The 21367-nt window shown below is 46.0% G+C and overlaps 2 protein-coding genes across 2 annotated transcripts; both read right to left on the bottom strand.

Moving 5' to 3' along the window:
• Positions 1 to 293: 293 nt before the first annotated feature.
• Positions 294 to 4748, bottom strand: FUT4 (fucosyltransferase 4). Its single transcript, XM_037377979.1, has one exon. The coding sequence runs from the start codon at positions 4731 to 4733 to the stop codon at positions 3648 to 3650; it is 1086 nt and encodes a 361-aa protein (XP_037233876.1). The 5' UTR covers positions 4734 to 4748; the 3' UTR covers positions 294 to 3647.
• A 9281-nt stretch (positions 4749 to 14029) lies between these two features.
• Positions 14030 to 20214, bottom strand: C2H11orf97 (chromosome 2 C11orf97 homolog). Its single transcript, XM_037378452.1, has 4 exons — positions 20010 to 20214; positions 19214 to 19318; positions 16410 to 16535; positions 14030 to 14506 (listed from the first exon to the last, which is right to left on the bottom strand). Exons 1-4 carry the CDS (start codon positions 20059 to 20061, stop codon positions 14499 to 14501), a joined length of 291 nt encoding a protein of 96 aa, XP_037234349.1. The 5' UTR covers positions 20062 to 20214; the 3' UTR covers positions 14030 to 14498.
• Positions 20215 to 21367: the final 1153 nt, after the last annotated feature.

The following is a 21367-nucleotide window of genomic DNA, read 5'->3' as shown; positions in this document are numbered from 1 at the left end:
TTGGTCAAGAGAAAGTTTGGTTTTGGTGTTGTTTGGAATGACATTTTTCCAGCAGACATCCAGCTTCAATAAATGCTCCTTTTGATACGGAAAATAACTCAGCACTGCCTCTCCTATAAAAATATTTTTCTCCTTGCACAACCAGGTTTCATTTCTAACCTCAGACAGTCTGACTACTTTGAGAACAATCAGCCACTTCTATTGATTAAACAAACATGAAAATAAATTAATTCTCTTTAAAAAACAGTTTTCTACAGCTTTCATAACATGGAAAACAAAATTAAAAAATAGGGTCATTTTGTGCTACTGCCTTTCTTTAATTTTATGGAGTGTCAATCTAAATAATTAATACATATACAAAGTTACTTCATTCTAGGAAGATCAAGAGACTTTACAGTATAAAATTCCCTGAGATACAATATGTAACTTAAAGGATCACATACTTCTCTATTCTGTTTACACCATAATCAAAAAGTAACGTTACTTCTTCTCCTTATAAAAACCAGAAGAAAATTATCTTCCTTTTTTTCCCTCCACCCCAATATTTTAAGGCATGGAATAAAACACTTTTTCAAAGCATATTCAGAAAGACTCTTCTACTTAAAATAGAAAATAACTTTGCTTAATTTTTACAGATGGATTATATATGTCACCCGCAACATTTTGTGGAGTCTGGTACCTGATCTACAAACCAATTTGCTCAAGCAAATGTTTTATTCATCATTAAACTTCAGCTCTACAAAGTGAATTACAAAAAACAGTTCTTAGCCTACACTAGCTATTAGCCAGTGGAGTGGATGAGCCAAGAAGCAAAGCAGATTTACAGAGGTGCTGTATTACCAACTTCAGCAGCTGTAGACCAAGACTGAATTCCTTCCAAATCTAAAGGGAAAAGCGTGCAACGCGCATGTAAGAATGCTGAAACTAGAAAAGGCTGCTTTTCTCCCAACACAAGTACTCTGCAATAATTATTGCAAGATTGCAGTTTTCATTATACAACTCTCGAAAATACTCAATATGTAACTTACAAATATAGCACAATGTGATCATCTTATTCAAACATGATGGTTTAATTATTGCATAGCTCTTCTCTGAATTTTACAGAACACTAGTTCATCAAAGATTTCAACTGCTTTTCTTAGAGAGGCTGAAAAAAAAAGTATCAGCTGCCATCCGTGGAAATTCCCGTGCTCCCGTAGCCTGATCTTCTGCCTGTGGCATCACTAATACACAGAACTGTGTGTCTGGAAACTTTCAGAAAATGCTAAAAAATTTAGAAGGACTGAAAAAAATGCACTAGTTTTAGCAAGAGTGATAAAAAGTAGTACAATCTTAAATATTATTCCATCACTTTTAAGATCAGAGGTTTGTATACATTTACACGAACTGCAATAAAAACTGACCAGAAAAAAAGGCTAATTCAAAGCGAGACAGATTCTATCATCCTGACACTTAGCTATTAATGCTATACTTAAATTAGATTTGTAAGATTATCAAAACCAATTTTAAGGGAGTAGTAGCCACTGGTAGCGAAACAAGATAGGCACACCAAGAAGAACATGCTTTTGCTTTAAACAATCACTTAAGACCAGTTCAAGTGAAAATGCACCATTAGGGACCAGCCCTACTACACTCCACATTGCATTGACTGCCTTCTCTCCTTTCCTAACAAAATTTCTACAGCAACTCTGGCACTAACAACAGAAAGGTTCCTGAAGTACTTTCAGCCATCCTTCCTTGCACAAAAACTGAAGTGAATAAACATAGGGGCCAGCAAGATCCGATCTGGTAAATCTGTGTGCATTATTAATGAACTTCTTTATTATTAGGTTTTTTTCCAACAACCCTTGGCTCTATGCTTACCTAATCATGGGGAACATAAAATTTAAAATAAATTACAGTAGGCTGCCAGCTCATAAATCTTAAAAGCAACTACCTGACAACCTGTACCGCTCAAGTCAAGTCTAATCCTCTTCTAATCTATATATGACTCACAAATGCCAATAAACTCACCTGTTCTGACGCCCACCTTTTATTTGTAACTGACTTTCCCTTTTCCCCACCTGTTCTGTGCCCATGATTTTACTTCAAGTGAAGCCTCTGGCTAACTCCATGGATTACCCAGCTCCTTAAATAGAAGCTGGATGAATCCCTTAATCATTTGTGCAGGACTCTTGTGGGTTATCATTTTTTGCCACCAAACCTTATAGTTGCAAAGGGCAGGGAGGGCTCAGCTTCCTGAGGCTGTGTAATCACGACTGAAGTTTCTTGATGGATTTCACCAAGCAAGATCACACATAAACAAAAAGTAACTGTACGCTGACTATTAGGAAGACTCTAGCAGAATGGCAGTCTGAAAGGGAATAACTACCATAAATGTTCCCGGTAAGCACTAAGAGAAGGAATTTTAATCTTAGGAACCTATTTAACGACTGAAAAACTGAGCCGGAAACCCCCCCTCAAAGTCAAGGAAAAAGAATAGTAATTTTTTGCCCTTTTGATACTCTCTCCTCACACACACGATCTGTATTTTACCAGCAGATCTTGTTCTTAGATCTTACTAGCCTTTTTGGAAGTCAGTGATTTGGGACTTCAGTTTAGCTAGCGGGGGGTGGGTAATTACTGGTTTACAAACATCAAAGTGGCATTCTGAGTAGTCTGTCACCCAGCAGAATTTTTAAAAATGTGTGCCATAAACCAAAACCATCACTAAACAACAGGACTGTCTCATGATACTAAAGAATTAAGTTAGCCTCTCTGTATACATGTTCAATATAGTAATAAAAACTCTGTAGTTGTGAGCCTTTCCCTGCTTTTTCCTATACGGCAGTAATTTTGCGAAGAAAAACAAGCAGATTCCTGTAAACATTTTCTAATTCCTGAATGAAGGAGGGTGGCAATGTTCTAACTTCTTTTCTACAATCTATCTTTTCCCATACTTAAAAGTTCTTCACTTTTATACAGGATAAATGTGCCTATGGTTTTGGTAGGCAGTGGAAGTAATACTCTGCATCATCTGAGCAGTTTGTTCCACTTGGATCCACTCCCCTCCATACACTTTTTCCTAAATGGAATTATTATTTGGCTCAAAGCAAAAAAGGTGGCTGCTGCAATTTCAAACATCGCTAAAAAGTGCTACTGTATCATTACATTCTTACGTTCAACATTTGCGGCTCAGAATTTGTCTGCAAAGAGTTTTCACATGCATAAAAATCACTGTTAAAAATATTCACTTTCGTCTTCAGAGTACGGAAAGCCAGGGCTGATGATGTATCCCCTGTAAGCAGAAGAAAGTTTCGTGGTCCAGGAAGCTGTCATAGCCAACAAAATTGGTTTCAGCTGTACAGCTGAAGAACTTGGCATCGGCTTTTTGTTGAGCTGTGCACAACTGAAACCTTTACGGATCTGTTCAACCTCTGGAAATTTATCTTTGCTCTCGAAGAATCATCTTGCCAGATGTTTCTTTGTACTCTCCTTATTTTGCACTTTAAGGAAAACCATTCTTTTGTAGGCTTTTCACAGCTTCTTCACCCATACCTGCGCGCCTCACGGGCTGACAACAGCCTGCTGCGTCCCACCTCGGCCACCCACCCCTGCCAGCCCCATCCTTCCCCACGCAGCCCAGCCCAGCCTCACTGCCAGGAGCATCAGCTTTCAAACCAGCCAGCCAGATTTTGTACAGTCTTGATTTGGTTCCCGGCTGCCCTCACGGCCTCGCAAACCTTGCAGAAGTGCTCGTCCCAGAATGAGGTGACGTGTACCTCGTACTTCTTCCTCCAGGCAAAATACCTCCTGTAGTTGGTTTTGTTTTTATCGAGGAATTTCAGGTAGGTGGCCAGCAGCTGGGGGCTGGGGAAGTCGTCGACATGGATGAAGGAGTCGGGGGGGATGAAGCGCTCGTAGTTGGCCCTGTGGGGCCCCAGGACGATGGGCACAGTGCTGGCAGCGAAGGCATTTCTCCAAAGCTTCTCAGTGATGTAGTCGGTGTGCTGGGAGTTCTCAAAGGCCAGGTAGAACTTGTAGGCCGAGACGGTCTCCACCACACCGCCCTCGGCCAGCGCCAGCCCCCACGCCCCGTACACGTCGATGGCCAGGTGCTCCTTCAGCTGGCGGTAGTAGCGCACCCGGGCGTGCTCCTCGTTCCAGTTGCTGATGACCCAGGCCACCAGCCGTGTCTTGCGGGGCAGCACGAAGGGGCGGGGCGCCGGCGGGGCGTACAGGTACCCGTAGGGCACAAAGATGTCCGAGTCCCGCCGGTAGGACATGGTCCAGTTGAAGAGGCCGGCCAGCCCCCGCAGGCCGGGCGAGTGCGAGGGCGACTCGAAGTTCATCCAGACCCAGAGCTGCCGCGGGGAGCGCGGCGGGGGCCCGCGGGGCAGCCCCTCGGCGCCGTGCAGCGCCAGGTCGCGGTGGTGGAACAGCACCGCCTGCGCCTCGCCCAGGCGGCTCCGATCGGCGCTCAGGCGGCAGCCCGTGATGTTGTAGCGCCGCCGGCAGTCGGCCGTGCGCCGCGGGCGGCCGAAGGGCTCCCACCACAGCAGCACGGTCACCTCGCCGCCCGGCCGGCCTCCCGCCGCCGCCGCCGGCTCCGGCAGGCGGGCGTAGAGGGCCAGGGCGGCGGCGGCGCCCAGCAGCCCGGCCGCCAGCGCCCACCGCCGCCCGCGCAGCCGCCGGCGCCACCGCCGGGGGCAGGCGGGCCGGCCGGCGGGGCAGCGGCGCGGGGCCGACTCCATCCGCGCCGCCCGCTGCCGCCGCTCTGCCCTTCGCGGCCGCCGTGGGGCAGCCGCGGGGCCGGGGTCGGCCAGCGCATGCTGCGGCCGGGGCTGCGGCAGCCGCCGCCGCCGCCGCCTCTCCGCCCCCGGCCCCGGCGGCGGGGAGGTGCCGCGGCCGCCGCCCCTCCCGGCCGTGCCGGCCCGCCCCGGGGCACCGCCCTGCCGCGCCCCCGCCGGCCCGCGGCCGCTTGGCCAGCGGGGAGAGCCGCCCTGAGGCTGCCGGCCGCGCCGCGGGGCCTCGTCCGTCCGTCCCCGGGTGGCTGCCGCCGCGGGGCGTTGAGGGGCCGCGGGCAGCGTATGGGCAATGGCAGCCCGGGGCTCGCCCAGGGGGCCGCCAGCAGGTCCGGGCAACGGCAGCCCGCGCTCCCCGGGCCGCTCGGTTGGTCGTCCCCGACTCGGAGCTGCAGAGGGAACCCGTGTGCCTGCACTGGGGAAGCCCCCCCCCCGGCTAGAGGGCAGACCCCAGGGAACAGAAGAAGGGTCGTGGGGATGGCTCGCATGGGGCAGCGGGGCACCCGCACCCTGCGGGCTGTGGCGGGCTGGCGCTCCTTCGGCTGGGCAGGGGAGGGAAAACGTAAAGAACGGCCCGTGGGTCGGGATGCGGATAGGGAGGGGTCGCTCAGCAATTGCCGTCACAGGCAAAATCGGCTCCGCCTGGGGAAATTAGTTTAATGTATTAACATTCAAATCACAGTAGGATAATGAGAAGTCAAAACCAAACCTTAAAACACCTTCCCCGCACTCCTCCCTTTTTCCCGAGCTCAATTCCACTTCACTCCCATATTGTCTCACTCCTCTCATCCCGAGCGGTGCAAAGGGGGCAGGAACGGGGCTGCGGTGAGCGCATCACCCGCTGTCTCTGCTGCTCCTTCCCCCTCGCCCTCTGCCCCTGCCCCGGTGCGGGGCCCTCCCACGGGAGACAGCCCTGCACGGGCTTCTGCAGCGCGGGGCCCTCCCGGGGCTGCGGCTCCTCACGGCCTGTCCCGGCGGGGCCCCCCGCGGGGCGCAGCCCCTCAGGCCCAGCCGGCTCCAGCCCCCCCGGGGGCACCGGCCCTGCCCGCAGCCCGGCCCCGGCCCGGGCTCCTCCCCGCGGGGCCACGGGCCCTGCCCGGAGCCGGCTCCAGCGCGGCCCCCGCGGGTCACAGCCCCCCGCGGGCACCCCCTGCCCCGGGCTGCGGGGGGGAGCTGCTCCCCCGCGGGCTCCGTGGGCTGAGGGGCACAGCCTGCCCCGCCGGGGGCTGCCCTGCCCTGCCCTGCCCTGCCCTTCCCCGCGGGCTGCCGGGGAGCCTCTGCTGCGGCGCCCGGAGCCCCCCCGGCCTCCTCCGGCCCGGCCCGGCCCGGCCCTGCCCCGGGGGGCTGCGGGGCTGCTGCTCGCCCCTCCCGGCCCCCCTCGCTGCCGCCGCTGTTCCCCCCCGCGGGGGTTTTTCCCCTTCTCAGCCCCTTCTCCCCGCGGCGCTGCCCCCGCGGCTGCGGGGCTCGGCCTCGGCCAGCGGCGGGCCCGGCCTGGAGCCGGGGGGCAGCGGCTCTGCCGGCCGGGGGGAGCTGCCCGCAGCCCCCCGCAGCAGCCGGCCCCCGGCACCGACACCCGGCCGCGCAGACCCCCTACATGTGCGCAGGTGGGCGCGTGAGGCAAGGGACCACCGGCGGAGGACAGCCCTGCCACGAAGGCCGATCCAGCCTCACATCTCCCTACCCTGGGAGGCGCGGGCTGCCCCGCTGCTTCCTCTGAGCCCTTCTCGCTTTTTTCTCCCCGCCCACACCTGGAACAGTCAGAGGGTTTAAACTCCAGCAAAAGGGTTTTCCCACAGCAGCTGAACTATGGTTTATGTGCTGTATTCTGTGGCCTTGCGGGGAAGTACTTTGGAAGATGCAGAGGGTTTTCTTTTAAAACAGTTGCAATTTAGACAATGAAGTTGAGAGAAGCTTTGAATAAAGCAAAAAAAAAAAAAAGTTACATCAGCCACAGTAGCTTTGAATTCCTGTCAAATTCAGTGTCAAGCACCTCTAAAAGGATCTACAATGTGGAAAACTAAAAGTAAAGAAATTAGAGGATTTTTTTTGTCCTTTTAAAACTTTCTTAGAAATACATACATTTACAATAAAATGTCACACCCATTTAAAAGCTACAGAACCCTGTGGTTGCCAGAAAATTACTTTTTCCAGCTCTGTGTGTGGAAAAGTGTATCAGATCAGCTCAAAACTTCCCCCCCCCCCCCCCCCCCGGCCCCCGTCATTTGCTTCAGTGAACTGAGAGATCATTGATTCACACAGTTCAGAGACTGTTTGTACAGAACTGGAGAGTTTCCAGCTCTGACCTACGCATTTTCATATCCAACAGCCATAAATCTAAGGTCCTCTCACATGGATCTACTGAAGGCAGCGGAGTTACACCAGGTCTAAGTTCTCACTGACCATTTGGATTGTAGCATAGCTTTCACATACCACATAGACCAAGGCCTTGTCTCTATATTAGGAAAAAGAAGTGGTTCAAGCCTGTTTACTCCGCAAAATGAAGAACAGTTGTGTGTGACGTTGGTGTTAGGTTAGGAGCTAGGTAGTGTGCATCTATAAAGTTATTAATTGCACATAAAAGTGCTTGCAGATTTCCATTGTCCATGTTGTAAGCACTCATGAAATATAAGAAACACCAACAGTTGTGGTCATAGCCAGTATCTTGCTTCCCCTGCTCCAACATACAGCCTTGGTTGGAAGGGGTCTCTGGGAGTCACTAATCCACCCTCCCACTCAGAAGAGCATCACTGCCAGCACTGGCCAAGGTGGTGGCTGGACTAGCACCAGGATGTTGAAAATGTTCAAGGAGAGAGACTCCACATCACCTCTGGCAGCCTGTTCCAGTGCTATGTCACCCTCTCGGAGAAGAATTTTTTCTAATGTCCAACCCTGAACCTCCCAACCTGGAATTTCTGGTGGTTGTCCCTTGTTACATCCAAAGAGAGTGGCTCCATCATTTTCATAACTTACCTTCAGGTAGTTGCTGGCTCCCATTAAATGATCCCATCGCCTCCTCTTCACATGACTAAACAAGACCACCTCCCTTAACCTCTCCCCTTGTGTGCTGTAGGATCTCTCATCATCTTGGTAGCCTTCTGCTGAACCATGTTCTCAACATTCTTTTTGAACTGGGAGGCTGGGAACTGGAGACAGTATTCCAGGTGCTCCTTCACCAATGAGGGGGAATAATTACTTTCCTGTTTGCTGGACGTGCTTCTCATGTGGCCCAGCAAGTGACTTCCTTTATTTTTGAGGTGAGCTCACACTCAGCTTGATGTTCACGTAGCCCCCAGCTCCTTTCCAGCCCGGGTGTTTATCAGCCAGCCAGTTCCCAGCCTGTACCAGTGCATGGCAGTTTTCTGCTCTGTGTGTAGAACTTGCTTTTTGTCCTTGCTGAACTTCCCAAGATTTCTGTTGGCTTGCTCCAGGGCCTCTCTGTGTTGAAGTTGTACAAGCCAAGATCTTAACCCTGCTTTCTAATTTAGTACTGTCTGCAAAATAATGATAGACAATAGTAGCAAAAAAACTTTTTAGGGCAATAAACATAGCACCTGTCTTGACAGATAACACTGATTTTAGTCACAAAATGAGAATCTGGGAAAATTCTTCTACCACAGCAGAAAACTGCCAACAAACATAGAAATACAATGCCAAGGGAGAGTGAAATCCTCTGAGGCCATGAGCTGTACCTAGAATCAATCCAGAGCTCATCCAATACAACAGACTACCTAAAATGAGCACAATCCCTAGCCTGCCTTAATTAAGCATTCAAAGGATTCACAGTGGTCTAAAAGCCCTTCTGTTAGTAATTTTGTTTACTTAGACATTTTTGCAAACAACGTAAGAGATTTGGGACCCATGAAAGTCAGTGGGAGAGCTCAATTGACTTCCTTGGAATTCTGATTCACTCAATATATTTGATCGTATCAGCTGCAATGGCAGTTCCTATTTTCCTTCGGGAACTTAAATTTCAGCATTGATATATGACTTTGGAGGAGCCCTTGTCTAGTCAAGTTTTCATTTCCATTGCTTGAAGATGTGGTGCTAAGCCATTCCAATTCCAAAGCCTAGCCAACTACATTGGTGATGCCAGGCCTGATCCTGCATATGGTAAACTCAACAAAAACGTTGGCTTTAATTCAGGGTTTATGAAATGTTTCAGAACAACTCAACATGGAAGCCTTTTCAAGGCAAGTAGTGACAAATCTGAAAATAAAATATAAATGTTTTCCTTGTGAAGATTAATAGCAAGAGTTGGCTAGTTACTTTTGGGTTTTTGCAGTCTCGCAGTGAAACTTCAGTGTGACATTCAGCTGCACTGCAGTGACATCCATTTTAAGACTTGTCACATGGGAACAAATCTGCTGAATTATTTAGCATGAAATCAAAACAAGGCTCTCTATATTCATCAACACACTATCAGCTAAAGCTCTATGCTGCATATTGAAGAAAACTATTACTGAAATCCACAGTAAGTTGTGATGGTATATACCATGATGGAAATGCAGTATTGTAATGTTTCCTATCTGTCATCTTACAGCAAATAAGGATTAGATCCATTCAAAATGAGAGGAAAGTAGCCTGAAATGTTTCTATGAATAATACTGCCACTGTAAGTTAATTTTCGTGTTATACCCGCCTCTGTGGAGACTAAATACGTGAGACTAAAACATTTACATGTTGTGTATAGTCCACTAGTTCAGAAATCTAAACAGAATTTATATCTAGAGCATGAGAAAGCCTGTTTTTAAGGTATATTTTAGATTTTTTGCAAATTAAAGATCCAAATGTCTTGCTGTTGCTATCTGTCTTCAAATCCCTTGCAATGTGGGAGATAGCACAGAAATACATTTTAGTTAGATATCATAGTCACTACTGAAAATAATTATAGCTGTGCCTTCTTTGAAGAATCTAGCAGCCTTCTAGAAATTTTGGTGTAGCAAGCTTACAAGTCAGCTGCAATGTGTTGCTGTACAGTGAGTCACCTCACTGTCAGTACCACAGTTAGAAGCCCAGTGTCCTCAGACCTGCATGCTGGTGAGGAATTTCTCCTTTTTAATGTCTCATTTCTCTTCTAGAAAAGAAAAACCAGCCTGGCAGTAACCCACATCAGCTCCAGTTTGCCTCATTTCCACTGTAAGACACATGGCATGACCATGATGAGCTACTCTGCACTAGTAGGGTTTTGTCAAGCATTTTTGTTCACTCTGACTTGGGAAAAACTCCACAAACGTCACGGGGAAGTACAACATGATGATGTTCGAGTAGCGTTACCAGATGCCTGCAGATCTTCCAGAGGGAACACACTTGGTTTTGTCTGCTTCAGTGGTAAACCAGCCCAGCAGATAGCTCCATGGACTGAGGACCACACAGACTTCTTGGAGCTGTATACACAAATTGGGGAACTGTGGTTTAACTGCTCTGTAGAAACCACACTAAGCTCTAATGTTGCTGATAGGAATTTAAAATAAAAAGCTAGCTGCTAGTAACGAAGCTGTTGCAAAACAGAAAAATATTTTGCTGCTTTGAAGGTTAAATGTTTGCCATTTCTAACAGCAGTAAACATTTTTACCTAGAGCTTCCCAGCTGAATTCCTCTTCTACTCTGACTCATTCTATTTTGTCACACTTGAGAAGTAGTTAAGCCTAGAAAAGTCTTTTAAGTTATTTGTCAACTTCTTGCAAACACAGTTTAAAAGCTACTGCAACACGTGGCTGTGTTTTCAGCCACAGCTATCGAGTCAGACATTCTGTCGACCAAGCAAACCTTGTGGAGTTTTTTATCCTAAGAAAACCTGATCATCTTCAAAGCATGGCAGCATGCTACCTGGTACCAAAATGACACTAAGAATGACTTTGAAATCTCTTCTTCGTAAGTAGTCCCCATGGTTTCAATGCAAGTTTTTGCCAATTAAGATCCTAAATCCTGTATGAAAAAGAGTGATAAAAGTTCTGTATAAATGGCACGCTGTATTTTAGTGTAATTTGATTACCTAGGGTTTCATATTCAGGATTATTATCTTTCTGCATGGAAGTTTAAAATTGTGAAATATGACTAGACATAAGCGATTCAGTTGAAAGGTGATGCCTGCCTCACTGGATGAACAGCTTCTGGACAGACAAGACCACATTATTGCACACACAGCAAATGTGATATTAAAATATTCTGCCTCGCTACAGTTCTGCTTGTGACTGTGAGCAGGGCTGGATTAAAACTATGTGACCTTGACACTTCCAGACCAAGGCACAGGCATGAACAAATGTGCTGTGGCACACTGTGGATGGAGGATCCCATCCCAGGACGCTCTTTGACCTTCCGTTGCAACATCTTTGTTGTTCACCAGGGTAGACCAGAGCCCAAATCAGAGCAGAGAACTTCCTACCAGAACCACATGATCCTCAGACACTTTGATGTGTGTGTGTACAGCAAGCCAGAATTTGGGTCTGTGGATATTTGTTAGCAGTTATCTTGACTTTCCATTTTCCTTGGGTTTTTTGAGCATTGGTCTCCCATCTTACGCAGCAGCAGTGGCAGGGGCAGTGCTGTGCAGTCAGCACCGATGCTCCCATTTTACCCAGTGAGCATTCCCCAGGCCAGAGGGCAAGGGTTTGTAATGGAGCTTTTCTTCAAGCATCTTTGAAGCTCAAGCAACAAGGTGACATTTCAGTCCAGGAGACAAGACTAGCTCTAGTTCGAAGTGAATCTCCTAAACCACATACAGTCTAGTTATGGGGCTCTCAATACTCATTGCTTTAAAAACTTGATCCCCTCCTATTGTGCCTCATTGCTTGATAATGTAGACGTGACCTTTGAAAGATGTCAGTGTTTGAACATTGCTATTAATACATGGAAGCAACGATAACATTTGTCTTTTAAAACAGTAGTGTTTAGTTTCAAAAAGAAATAATACCAAAAAAAACTAACGAGAAAAGGGTAGCTGGACAGTTAGTAAAAAAGTCACTGCAATAAGATGTGACCGCAGTTAATTTCAATTATCTGACACCCCATTTAATGAAACATATATTATAAATATAATAGCAATATTAATAACATTACTATAATATTATGCAATGTTATTATATTTTTTAAATTGCTTTGTTTTATTCAAATGAAAGATGAGACACATAAAAAGGTCATGAACATAAATATACTGGATTAGCTAAAAATTACCCAAGCCTCATAATTTAAATAAAACATTCAGTAGAAAAGATCTAAAAGACATTTCTCCATTGTACAAGGCTGCACAAAAAGGAAGAGAGAGCAAAGGAGCAAGAGATTCACAAATCTGCCTTTGTTGCAGCAAAACTGAGCTAATGCAGGAATCCAGGATAGACCCAGAAAGTCTTTTCATCTGGAAAATTTTAAAACAAGATCATGAAAAAAACACTACTAAGAATGAGAAAGCAGGGGGAGGGGAGTAGAATAAAAATGAAGCAAGGAGCAGTAGTGAGATGTAACAAGCTTAATCAAAGGCCTCTATCTGAAAGCCCAGTGATTCTCAAACAGTATTGTGTGGTTCATCATCAAATTTGCATCTAAAAAGGGAGAATAAGGTTTTCAAAAGCAGCTAGTCCTCTCGTGCCTCAGGTGCCATTTCCAGTGCCAATATTTTTTTTTCTTTTAGAAGTGAAAATGCTGAAAAGAGTTGGCTTGGAGCCAGCGAAGGGTGGGGTGTTCTTTTTCCCTTCTCACTGGTACAAAAAGAAAGCCAAACTTTTAGTGTCAGAGAAGGGTTCCTGACAACCTAAACCACAAGCATCCCATTTCATTCACAGATAACTGTAAAAACAGCAAAAGAAAACAAAGTCTAGCTTCACAAAGCCTTCACTGAGACTTCATTTTTAACAGCATTCAGTGTAGTTTAAACACTTTCCTAGGATCCGAGAGCCCCAGGAACTCCCATCTCCACCTCTTAGGATCACACCTTAGAAAAGATGTGAACTATCATCTGAGGTATAAATGGGAATAAGGAGATCTTAAATTATCCATCAGTCCCAGTTCATTGTTCTCACTGCACAATACAATTAATTCCCTCCTTTAAAAAGCCAGTAACATTTATCCCACAAACATGCTGCAGGGATGTCTGGAAAGAATTCTGGCAGTGAAAACTGCAGGGTAAGCACTAAGTATTATTAATCTGGAAAATAATGTCCTACAATTATTCTAGAAATACACCAAAGTCTGATCATTACGTTAGATTGTTAAACACGAAGACAGGAACTATCATGTCTGCTAACCTGGTCCACCACCTCCTCACCTGACTGCGGGTTGTCATCTCCCTCCCCTTCCACTCCTACTTATAGTTCTCCTCCCTGGGTTGGCCAGGCAAATGATCACTACTGTGTATTTCTTATGTTATCACAATGCTTAGGAAACAATCAGGGATCCTTCTACGTATGGTACAAACACAGTTTTTGTACCACCTGTTGAGGTGAATCTCATCTCTTCATAGCAGTTCTTAGTGCTCAAAGAGCGGACATCCCATAGTCACAAAAGCCAACTCCCCATTTTCAGCACCAGCTGAGCAAACAATAGTTACAGGATCCATGCCTTCCTCCAGCCCTACCCCCTCACCAGTAGGACTGAGGAGAAGCCACCTGGGCACCCGTGTCTTTGACTCACCTTACAGCAATGTAGTCATGCTTGATAGGCTCCATGCCTGCCCTGGCAGTATTGTTGGTGACCATGTGGAAAGAGGTGGAAAGAGCAGTAGGGAGTAAAAGTCCCAGTAAAAGGCCCAGACAAGACTCAGCACGCTCTCCATGTTGTCCCAGATCTCAGCCTCCCAACAAACCTTTCCAGACAGCACGTTGGGGAAGCAAATGGGAGCTTCCATCTCCCACAGCAGGGAGTCTCCAGCTATTCTCACTTTTCACTTCCCCCTGCATGGTTCAGGCTCAGCGAGCTCAGATGCTTTGCTGGAGAGAGCTTGCAGCCTCTCATCTGCTACCAGAGCACTGGAGCTGTGCTGCAGCTGCAAATGTCACTCCTGTCTCTGGTACCTCTTCCAACCACCAATGACCTTGGAAAGCTATCTTTTGTTCTGGTTATATACAGCACCTAGGAAAAAAATGTGGATCCTTCTAAGTGGTATGATAATACAAAACAAAGTAACGATCACTTGGTATTACCTCACTGTAATAATGGTTAAGGGTGAGAGTTAAATGACAGGTTCCGTTTCAGGTTCCATGCTGCCTCTGTGGTTCTTAGTAACTCTAACATATGTAGAGACATACAGAGAGAGGTTTATTTATGTTAAACTTTTATTAAATCAGGCTAGATATCAAACCACAAACTCCTGGCTTCTGAACTGCTCAGTTCAATGAAAGGACTCAGCCTAAGGCACTTAAAGGCATCTCTTCAATTACATTACAATCTTCTGCCAGAACTTAGAATCACTTTGCAACAAAGAAGCCTATGAAAATGTCAAGTTTCACAGTAGTACATTTTTGTCAGCAAGAACATTTTGTAATCTTTGGATTATGACATCTTCATCACTGGCTGAAATATGGATCAGAGTTGGCTACTACAACATCAGATTAAAAAGTGGCATGAGGATATGAATAAAACAACAAACGAAGAAATAGCTCCCTATCCAAACAGAACTTCCTTCAAAATTTTAGAATTACAGATCTGCTTTTCCAAAGGCAGCCAGTCATTTTTGTGTTTGATTTGACACATCACAACAGGCTCAGGTCTTCACAGCACTGAAGTTCAGCAATCTGTAGAAAAACAAGATCCGCTCTAAGGACGGATGAGATAGCACACAGTGAGCCCCCCAAATCACTAATCACTTCTAGGGGAAGACAGTAAAAGGGAGAAGCAAAATCAAATGCATTAACTTATGCATGGATTTTTTTCCCCTCTCTCTTCTATTTATTTCTTCTACATGTTTTCCCTTCATTTCTTACAGTTTCTATCTCTGCATTGCTGAACTGTGTTCTCCTCTCTCTCCTCTCTCCAGTTCCCTTCAGGAATTTCCAACCTTCTGTTCTGTATCTCTCTCCTTTCATTCTCCTTGTCTGTGCTGCTTCTTTTCCTTTTGCTGATGCCTTTCCTTCTGGCACTAAACACAGTAGGCTCATCTCCTCTCTAGAAAAACCTCTTCTTTTGGGCCCATTTCCACAGCCTGTACCTTCTCCATCTCCCAGTTGGTATATTACCACCTCATTTCCTCCCCAAGATCCTTACACCGAGGCAGGTGTGTGAATGGAAACTGTTTGGTGAGTAGAGAAGCTGAAGCCAGATTGCTCTCAGTTTTTCTCCTGTCTTGTATCTTTTCTGTCACCCCTTCTCTCATGATACCTGGCTGTTCCGTTGGAAAACAGGCAGTATATATAGCTAGTAAGGAGAGCACCACTTGTCTCTAGCAGCAGTCCCTGGGAATGAAGGTGTATCTAAATTCCCAAAGGAAAACCAATAGAGCCTATAAATTTTAGCACCTAAATAAATTTGAATAAACTGCTTTGTTTTACAGCTGTTCTTTCCTCACAGATCTTAATAGGAAATGGAGGAGATCAGGATCTTTGAATACTCCGTGTGCTTTCACTAGCAGCCTCAGGTATGTGAGTTTTAAAATAATATTTTAAAAAATTATTTTTTTAAATTTATGTAGCAAAACTCTGAGGCATTCTTTGGCTGTATTTTCTATGGTGTGGCTAAAATTTTCTTGGTTTAAGTACATAGTGACTGCAGTTAGTACTTGCACAGATTAGGCCTGCTCTATAACCAAAATATTCCTACAAGTAGTAACTCTAGAGTACAGGCAGCATGGCAGAAGGCTGTACTCATTAAATGCTACTTATACTAGCAATCACTTAATTGATACTGCTGTTGTAACTAAGATGCTGATATCTCTAAAGCTTACAAGATTAAGTTAGGAAGAAAGAGGCGCTAGTCATGCAGCTAGCTGTATTTTTAAACCAACAGCTCCTGAGAATGAGTTAAGGAGCTTCATTTAATAGCAAAATATGCCGAGTTCATATATCGCGCAACTACCAACCATCCTCTTCCAAAACTAATGGGCTCTGTTTCCTTAGGGTTGGAAGCTTTCACCTTCCACTACAAAGTTTATACATTTCACGGAAAGAAAGTGAGCACATTGAGAAGACTATGCTAAAAATCTACCAGCTCCTAAGGAACAGGTCTGCTCCACAAAAGCCATACTCCACAGAAGTGGACCACACTCCAAAAGCTGAAATGATACCTAGATATGTATCTTTTCAGGAGGTCTGTTGGAGGAGGCTTTTCCAAACATTTTAATTTGTTAAGGTTGGATGTTAAGAAAGGCCAGTAAGGTTCATTATGTACATGAAACCAACACTCACCACCTATCAGTAGGAAACAAGTGATTATTCCACACATTTACAAAAGGTTTCCGAAAATGAAATCAGGTGACCCAACACAGCAGTCCTAAACAGGTTTCTTATGCAAAGATTTCAAATCTGCTGGCTACTTACTAAAGGAAGAAGTAGGTTAACTCTGCAGAAAAATGCCCAGAAGCAATTACCGTAAGACCATATAGGTAATCTGCAATCCTACAAGATGTCTATGAATTATAAAATAATAATACCCTGTAACTTTAAAATGAGGTGTTTTAGTAAGTTTCTTATTATTGACTCTTACTTTTCATTCCTGCATGCCTTGAGTAGAACTGAGGCTGTAAAAGTAAACTGTTTCTGTTCTGTGACACTGGTTTCAGGCTTCCAATGGCAAAATTCTTTTTCACACTGCAAATCCCGTCCAGAGCCACTGTTTGTCAAAATAATATCATTACAACTGATTATTTCAACTTGTTCTAGAATTAATGCAACTTTTAAAAAGACAGTCCCTTTGGTCTATACAGTAATTAGAAGTAGTTAAGCAGAACACTATAATCTTCCTCCATAGTTAATGATATTGACATCTTCACAGAGCAATTCAGATTGCTGAGGGTATACGATGCTCTCTACTGTCTGTAGAACAGCTCAGGACTGCTGGGCTCCTAACTGAAGCAGGATGCAGCTGATTTATAACGTATAAGAAACAGCAGTAATACCATCAGCGCATCCAGCATAATTTACTCGTCATACTGAAATACCAAATGCCTTCATAAAAAGACAGTAGAACAACACCCCTGTGCCCACCCCACCCCCCAAAAAAACCCCAAACCAAAAACACACAACAAAAAACCCAAACAAAACCAATGCCAGCAAAACAAAACAGCTAATTTATTTGGTGGAAAGGTTATAATTTACTAACCATCAATATATGTAAAAGAAGAAACTTAGTAATAATCTGTGTAAATCAGTAACCATCCCATCTGACAACCGTCGTTTATCAGAGCCCAGGCCACTTGGGGAGTATCTCTAATTTTCCAGATGCATACAGATGAAAAAGGAACTGGGTACTTGCTGAATAATCTGTACACCAGCATCTGTTTGACCTTATTATACATAGCATTGTTATTCTATGCATATAACATTATGCCATACATACCATTTCAGACTGAAATGTTCCAGACAATTTTGATCCATTGGCAGATGGATACAGTGAAATCCAGTTGCGTTCAGCTCCTAGTAACTTTAGACTCATGAGCCAACTGAGCAGACCAAAGTTAACATCTGCAATTCAGCTACTAATCCAGAAGCCCTTTACAGTCAATGGGAAAAGAACAGGCACTTTTAGAGCATCACACATGCAATGATAGGTATCTAGGGCAAGTCAGAAGAACTGTCTTTTCAAAGTGCCTTTTTCTCTCCATTTACTATAAAGAGAGCCTACATAAGTCATTCATTTGCAGGTGTGCTGTAATTGCCTAAGGAGCTTAATCACACTAATGGAGTTGCAGGTTCAAATGGTCTTTACATCCAATAGGATACTGATTATATCACCTAACTTATGTACATTTTTGCCTGTGGATCTAGCTGTTTTAAATTACCGTTGAATGAGTTTAGACTTGGGTCTTAATCCTACATAAGAGAAACCAGACTTTTTCAAAATGTTCCAAATTTTGAAACAAAGGCAAAAATGCCCTTACTACATGTGTGGAGGATGTAATAATTAGGAGATATAGCGGTGGACTTATTCCAACAAAATGCAGCTTAATATCATCAAGGAATAGCTTTACTCTATGGAAGAGAATGTGGCATTAAAGAATGAGGACTGTGTATTGTGAAGCAAAAGCATCATGGATTTAGCAGCAACAGTTGACAAATAGTTCAAGGTCCTAGTGCTGGCAGCTCTAAAATTAGATGATTCTCTCTCTCTACAGGCTACCAGTGATACAAATACTGAAATTCCATGATCAGATTTGGTATTCACATTTTAAAAGAGGAGGCAAAACAACTGGTCAGAGTACATAAAGAGCCAAAATAAAATTTATGTATACCTTCCCTGGAAGAAAATCCTGGATACATATTACATATCCAAGAAAAGCAAGGAGCTGAACCATACAAACCCAAATTATTAATCAGGCTTTTTTTTTTTTTTTTTTTTTTTTTAAATACACTAACCACTAGAACAAACTAATGAGGGAAGCTGTGGAATAAACAGCTTTACTTAGTGGAATCTACAGAGAAGCGGCTAATAATATACAACGGCTTGGCTGATAAAGGCAATAAGACCATATAGACAACCAGATGACTGATCCTTAAACACTATAAACTTCTGAAAATTGATTTTCTACAATAAGATTAATATATCTTATGGCTGCAGGAGGTCACCAGCGTGATTTAAGTTTTGTCTTGCATAGGCTACGTGGCTTCAGGTCATTCCTGCACCAAGATGAGCCAGTATTTAAACTGTGTATTGCAAATGCTGAATCTAAGTGACCTTTATTAAATTGTTCCAGCATTAAGTTATCTTTCTGTTAAAAACTGCTAATTATTTCTTCTCTGATCTTACCTTGGTTTTACCTCTGGTTCTCAGAATAGAGTGAACACCTTGTTCCCTCTAAGACTTCCATGTCCTCATTTGCCTACTGTAACCAAGTCTTTCCATAACCTTTAAGCTGCCTAAACAGACTGATTTTCTAAGTGCTTTCACTATTTTCCTGTCTTTCATTTACATTTGTCATTCTTACCTCAACCCTTTCTTTTCAACGCCAACTTCAGTTTCAAACAGCAGAAGGGAACAAAGTATTCTAATAACTACAGCACTTCTTTCAGAGAAAAAGGTCGCAGAACCTCCCTACTGCTTGACATTTGTTACTGTTTTATTAAACTGACAGATCATACAGAATTATCCATGTTCTCTATGGTGCTGTAATTTTAGACTGAAAAAAAAAGTGAGAAAGACTATATGTAATTCTTCCATTTCTATATGTTCCCCAGGCTACTACAAAATGTGTTAGGCTGGTTTTTAAAGTAACAATTTGCCACAACTCTTCAAAACAATTTATATTTCATTTCCCTGGCAAACACTTCCCATTTGCTGCTAAGGAGGATTACCTGCAGCTGGATGTTTAGTATGGCATGCTTCTTTCCAGAAATAAAGATCTTCTTCAATTACTTCTTTAACTCTCCTAGGTGGCTCAACATACGCAATTTTTTCCCCTGTTAGTAAAGATAAATTACAAAAGAACCAGTTATTTCAAAATCCCCTGAACGTTAACGTTGCTTTGCCAAATCTAACATAATTTCACGCTGCTCTACTTCTGTCTTTAACACGCTTCAAGTCAAATAATTTATAAATGCACGGTACCATTCAGTCAGGCCCTGCTCCCCCGTATCGAGTGATTCCTCTTGACGACAGCATGGTGAGGGAGCGAGGGCATCAGCCAGGCCCAGCTCCCCGCTATGAGAGCGTGGGGAGGGAGCGAGGGCATGAGCCGGGCCCAGCTCCCCCCTATCTCACGACGGGAGCACGGTGAGGAGCCGAGGGGACGAGCTGGGCCGCCACACAAGAGCCAGAGCCACCCCTGGGCACCCGGGGTGCTGTGCCTCAGCGGGCCAACGACCCCTGGCAGGGCCGCGGCCACGCACGGAGGCCTCCGAGGAGGTGCCCTCGCTGAGGGTACTCTCCAAGGAGCTGAGGAGGCCCGAGGGGCCCCCGCGGCGGCGGGGCAGCCACCACCTGCCCGGGCACTGCCCGTGCTCCTGCCAGGGGAGACATGCGACCGCCGCGCAAAGCCCGATCCCCCGGGGGGACACGCCGGCGCGGGGAAGGGAGGACGCAGCGCGGGGGTGGGGGGGTACGGACAGTGAGGTGGGCCCCACCGCCGGGCCGGGGCACCGCCGCGCTCACAGGGCTGCCCGCCTCCGGCCGCCACCGGCTGCTCCTCTCTCGCCGCCCTCATGGCTGCCGCCGACGCCCGGGCAGGTAGGAGGCGGGCGGGTCGCTGCCAGGGGAGCGGGGGCGGGGCGGCTCTGCCCCGCTGGCGGCGGGAGGCAGCGCGGCGGCGGCCTGCGCCCAGGCCCCGAGCCGGACGGGGCCGCCCCGCCCCCTCGTACCGAGGCGGGCGGGCTGGGGCCGCCGCTCCCGGGCACAGCGGGGGGGCTTTACCCCTTCCACCCGGCAGGGTTAACGGCAGCGGCCTCCGAGGCGGGGGGCGGCCGGTCGCCATCCCCGGGGGACAGTGGGCCACGGCCACCTCACGCCCGCTTGGGTCACAGGGTGGGTGAGGGCTCCAGGTATCATCGGGAGCTCCTCGTTTCTGTCAGTGTCACTGCACTCAGAAACCGGCACAAACATCAAAAACGTTTTATACCCCTGTGGGGTGTCACTACTGGCCTGCCTGGAGAAAGGACGCCTCGTCGCCCCCCCCCGGAGGCGGCAGCAGACTAACAGAAATAAAGACAAAAGAGCCCGGTTTAACTGGATGGATCATGTAGATCTAATACTCAGAAGTACTAGCTTGGTTTTAATAACACTTTTCATAAAAGGAGGCATATTGAGGTGCTGTTCATAGGACTGAAGTGGACTTGACTCCCCTTGTTTTGCCACTGTTAAAAGTTTTGAGAAAGAACTGTGGCTGGCCAAAAAAAAAAAAAAAGCAGAGAATGCTGCCGACAGGTGCACAGGGAAGCTGTCCTGCTCCCCTGGCTGCAGGCTGTGCCCCGCAGTAGCTTCCTTTAAATCAAGACTTTGCATACGGTAGTGAGACTTTATACAATACAAACCAAGTTTAGTTACACAAATGCATGACGTAACCCACTTCTGTATTTTTTCTTGATGCACTTCAAGGTGTATTCATCTTCCACAGGTGTCCTGAAACCAAACTTTCGAAATAGTAAGCATTAAAAATCATCTTGTACCATTCATAGGTCAGAGGCAGTTCTCTGTTTTGTAACAGAAGTCCTGAACCGGACCTCTAAAAAGTGCCCTCTACAGTTGCTTGATCAGAGCACCAAACGTGGGCCAACATACCCCAAGCCTGCTGCTGCTGTTGCAAATATACTTCAGCTCTGTTGGTAGTGTCTGGAAGGAGCTTGGGATCACTAAGGTGTCTGCATGGGGCAACAAAGTGTTTTGTTACAGCCCTCGTATGGAGTTACAGTACTTCAGGTCTTACATTCAGTTGATTAACAGGGAGAAGCAAGTTTCTCCCCTCTGAATTACAGATGGCATGAAGCTCAAAACCATGCCGCATGCCATTACCATGG

This window comes from Falco rusticolus, chromosome 2 (assembly GCF_015220075.1).
Source record: "Falco rusticolus isolate bFalRus1 chromosome 2, bFalRus1.pri, whole genome shotgun sequence".
Taxonomy (NCBI): domain Eukaryota; kingdom Metazoa; phylum Chordata; class Aves; order Falconiformes; family Falconidae; genus Falco; species Falco rusticolus.
The sequence above is the reverse complement of the archived record's forward strand: the minus strand, read 5'-3'. Positions and strand labels throughout refer to the sequence as shown.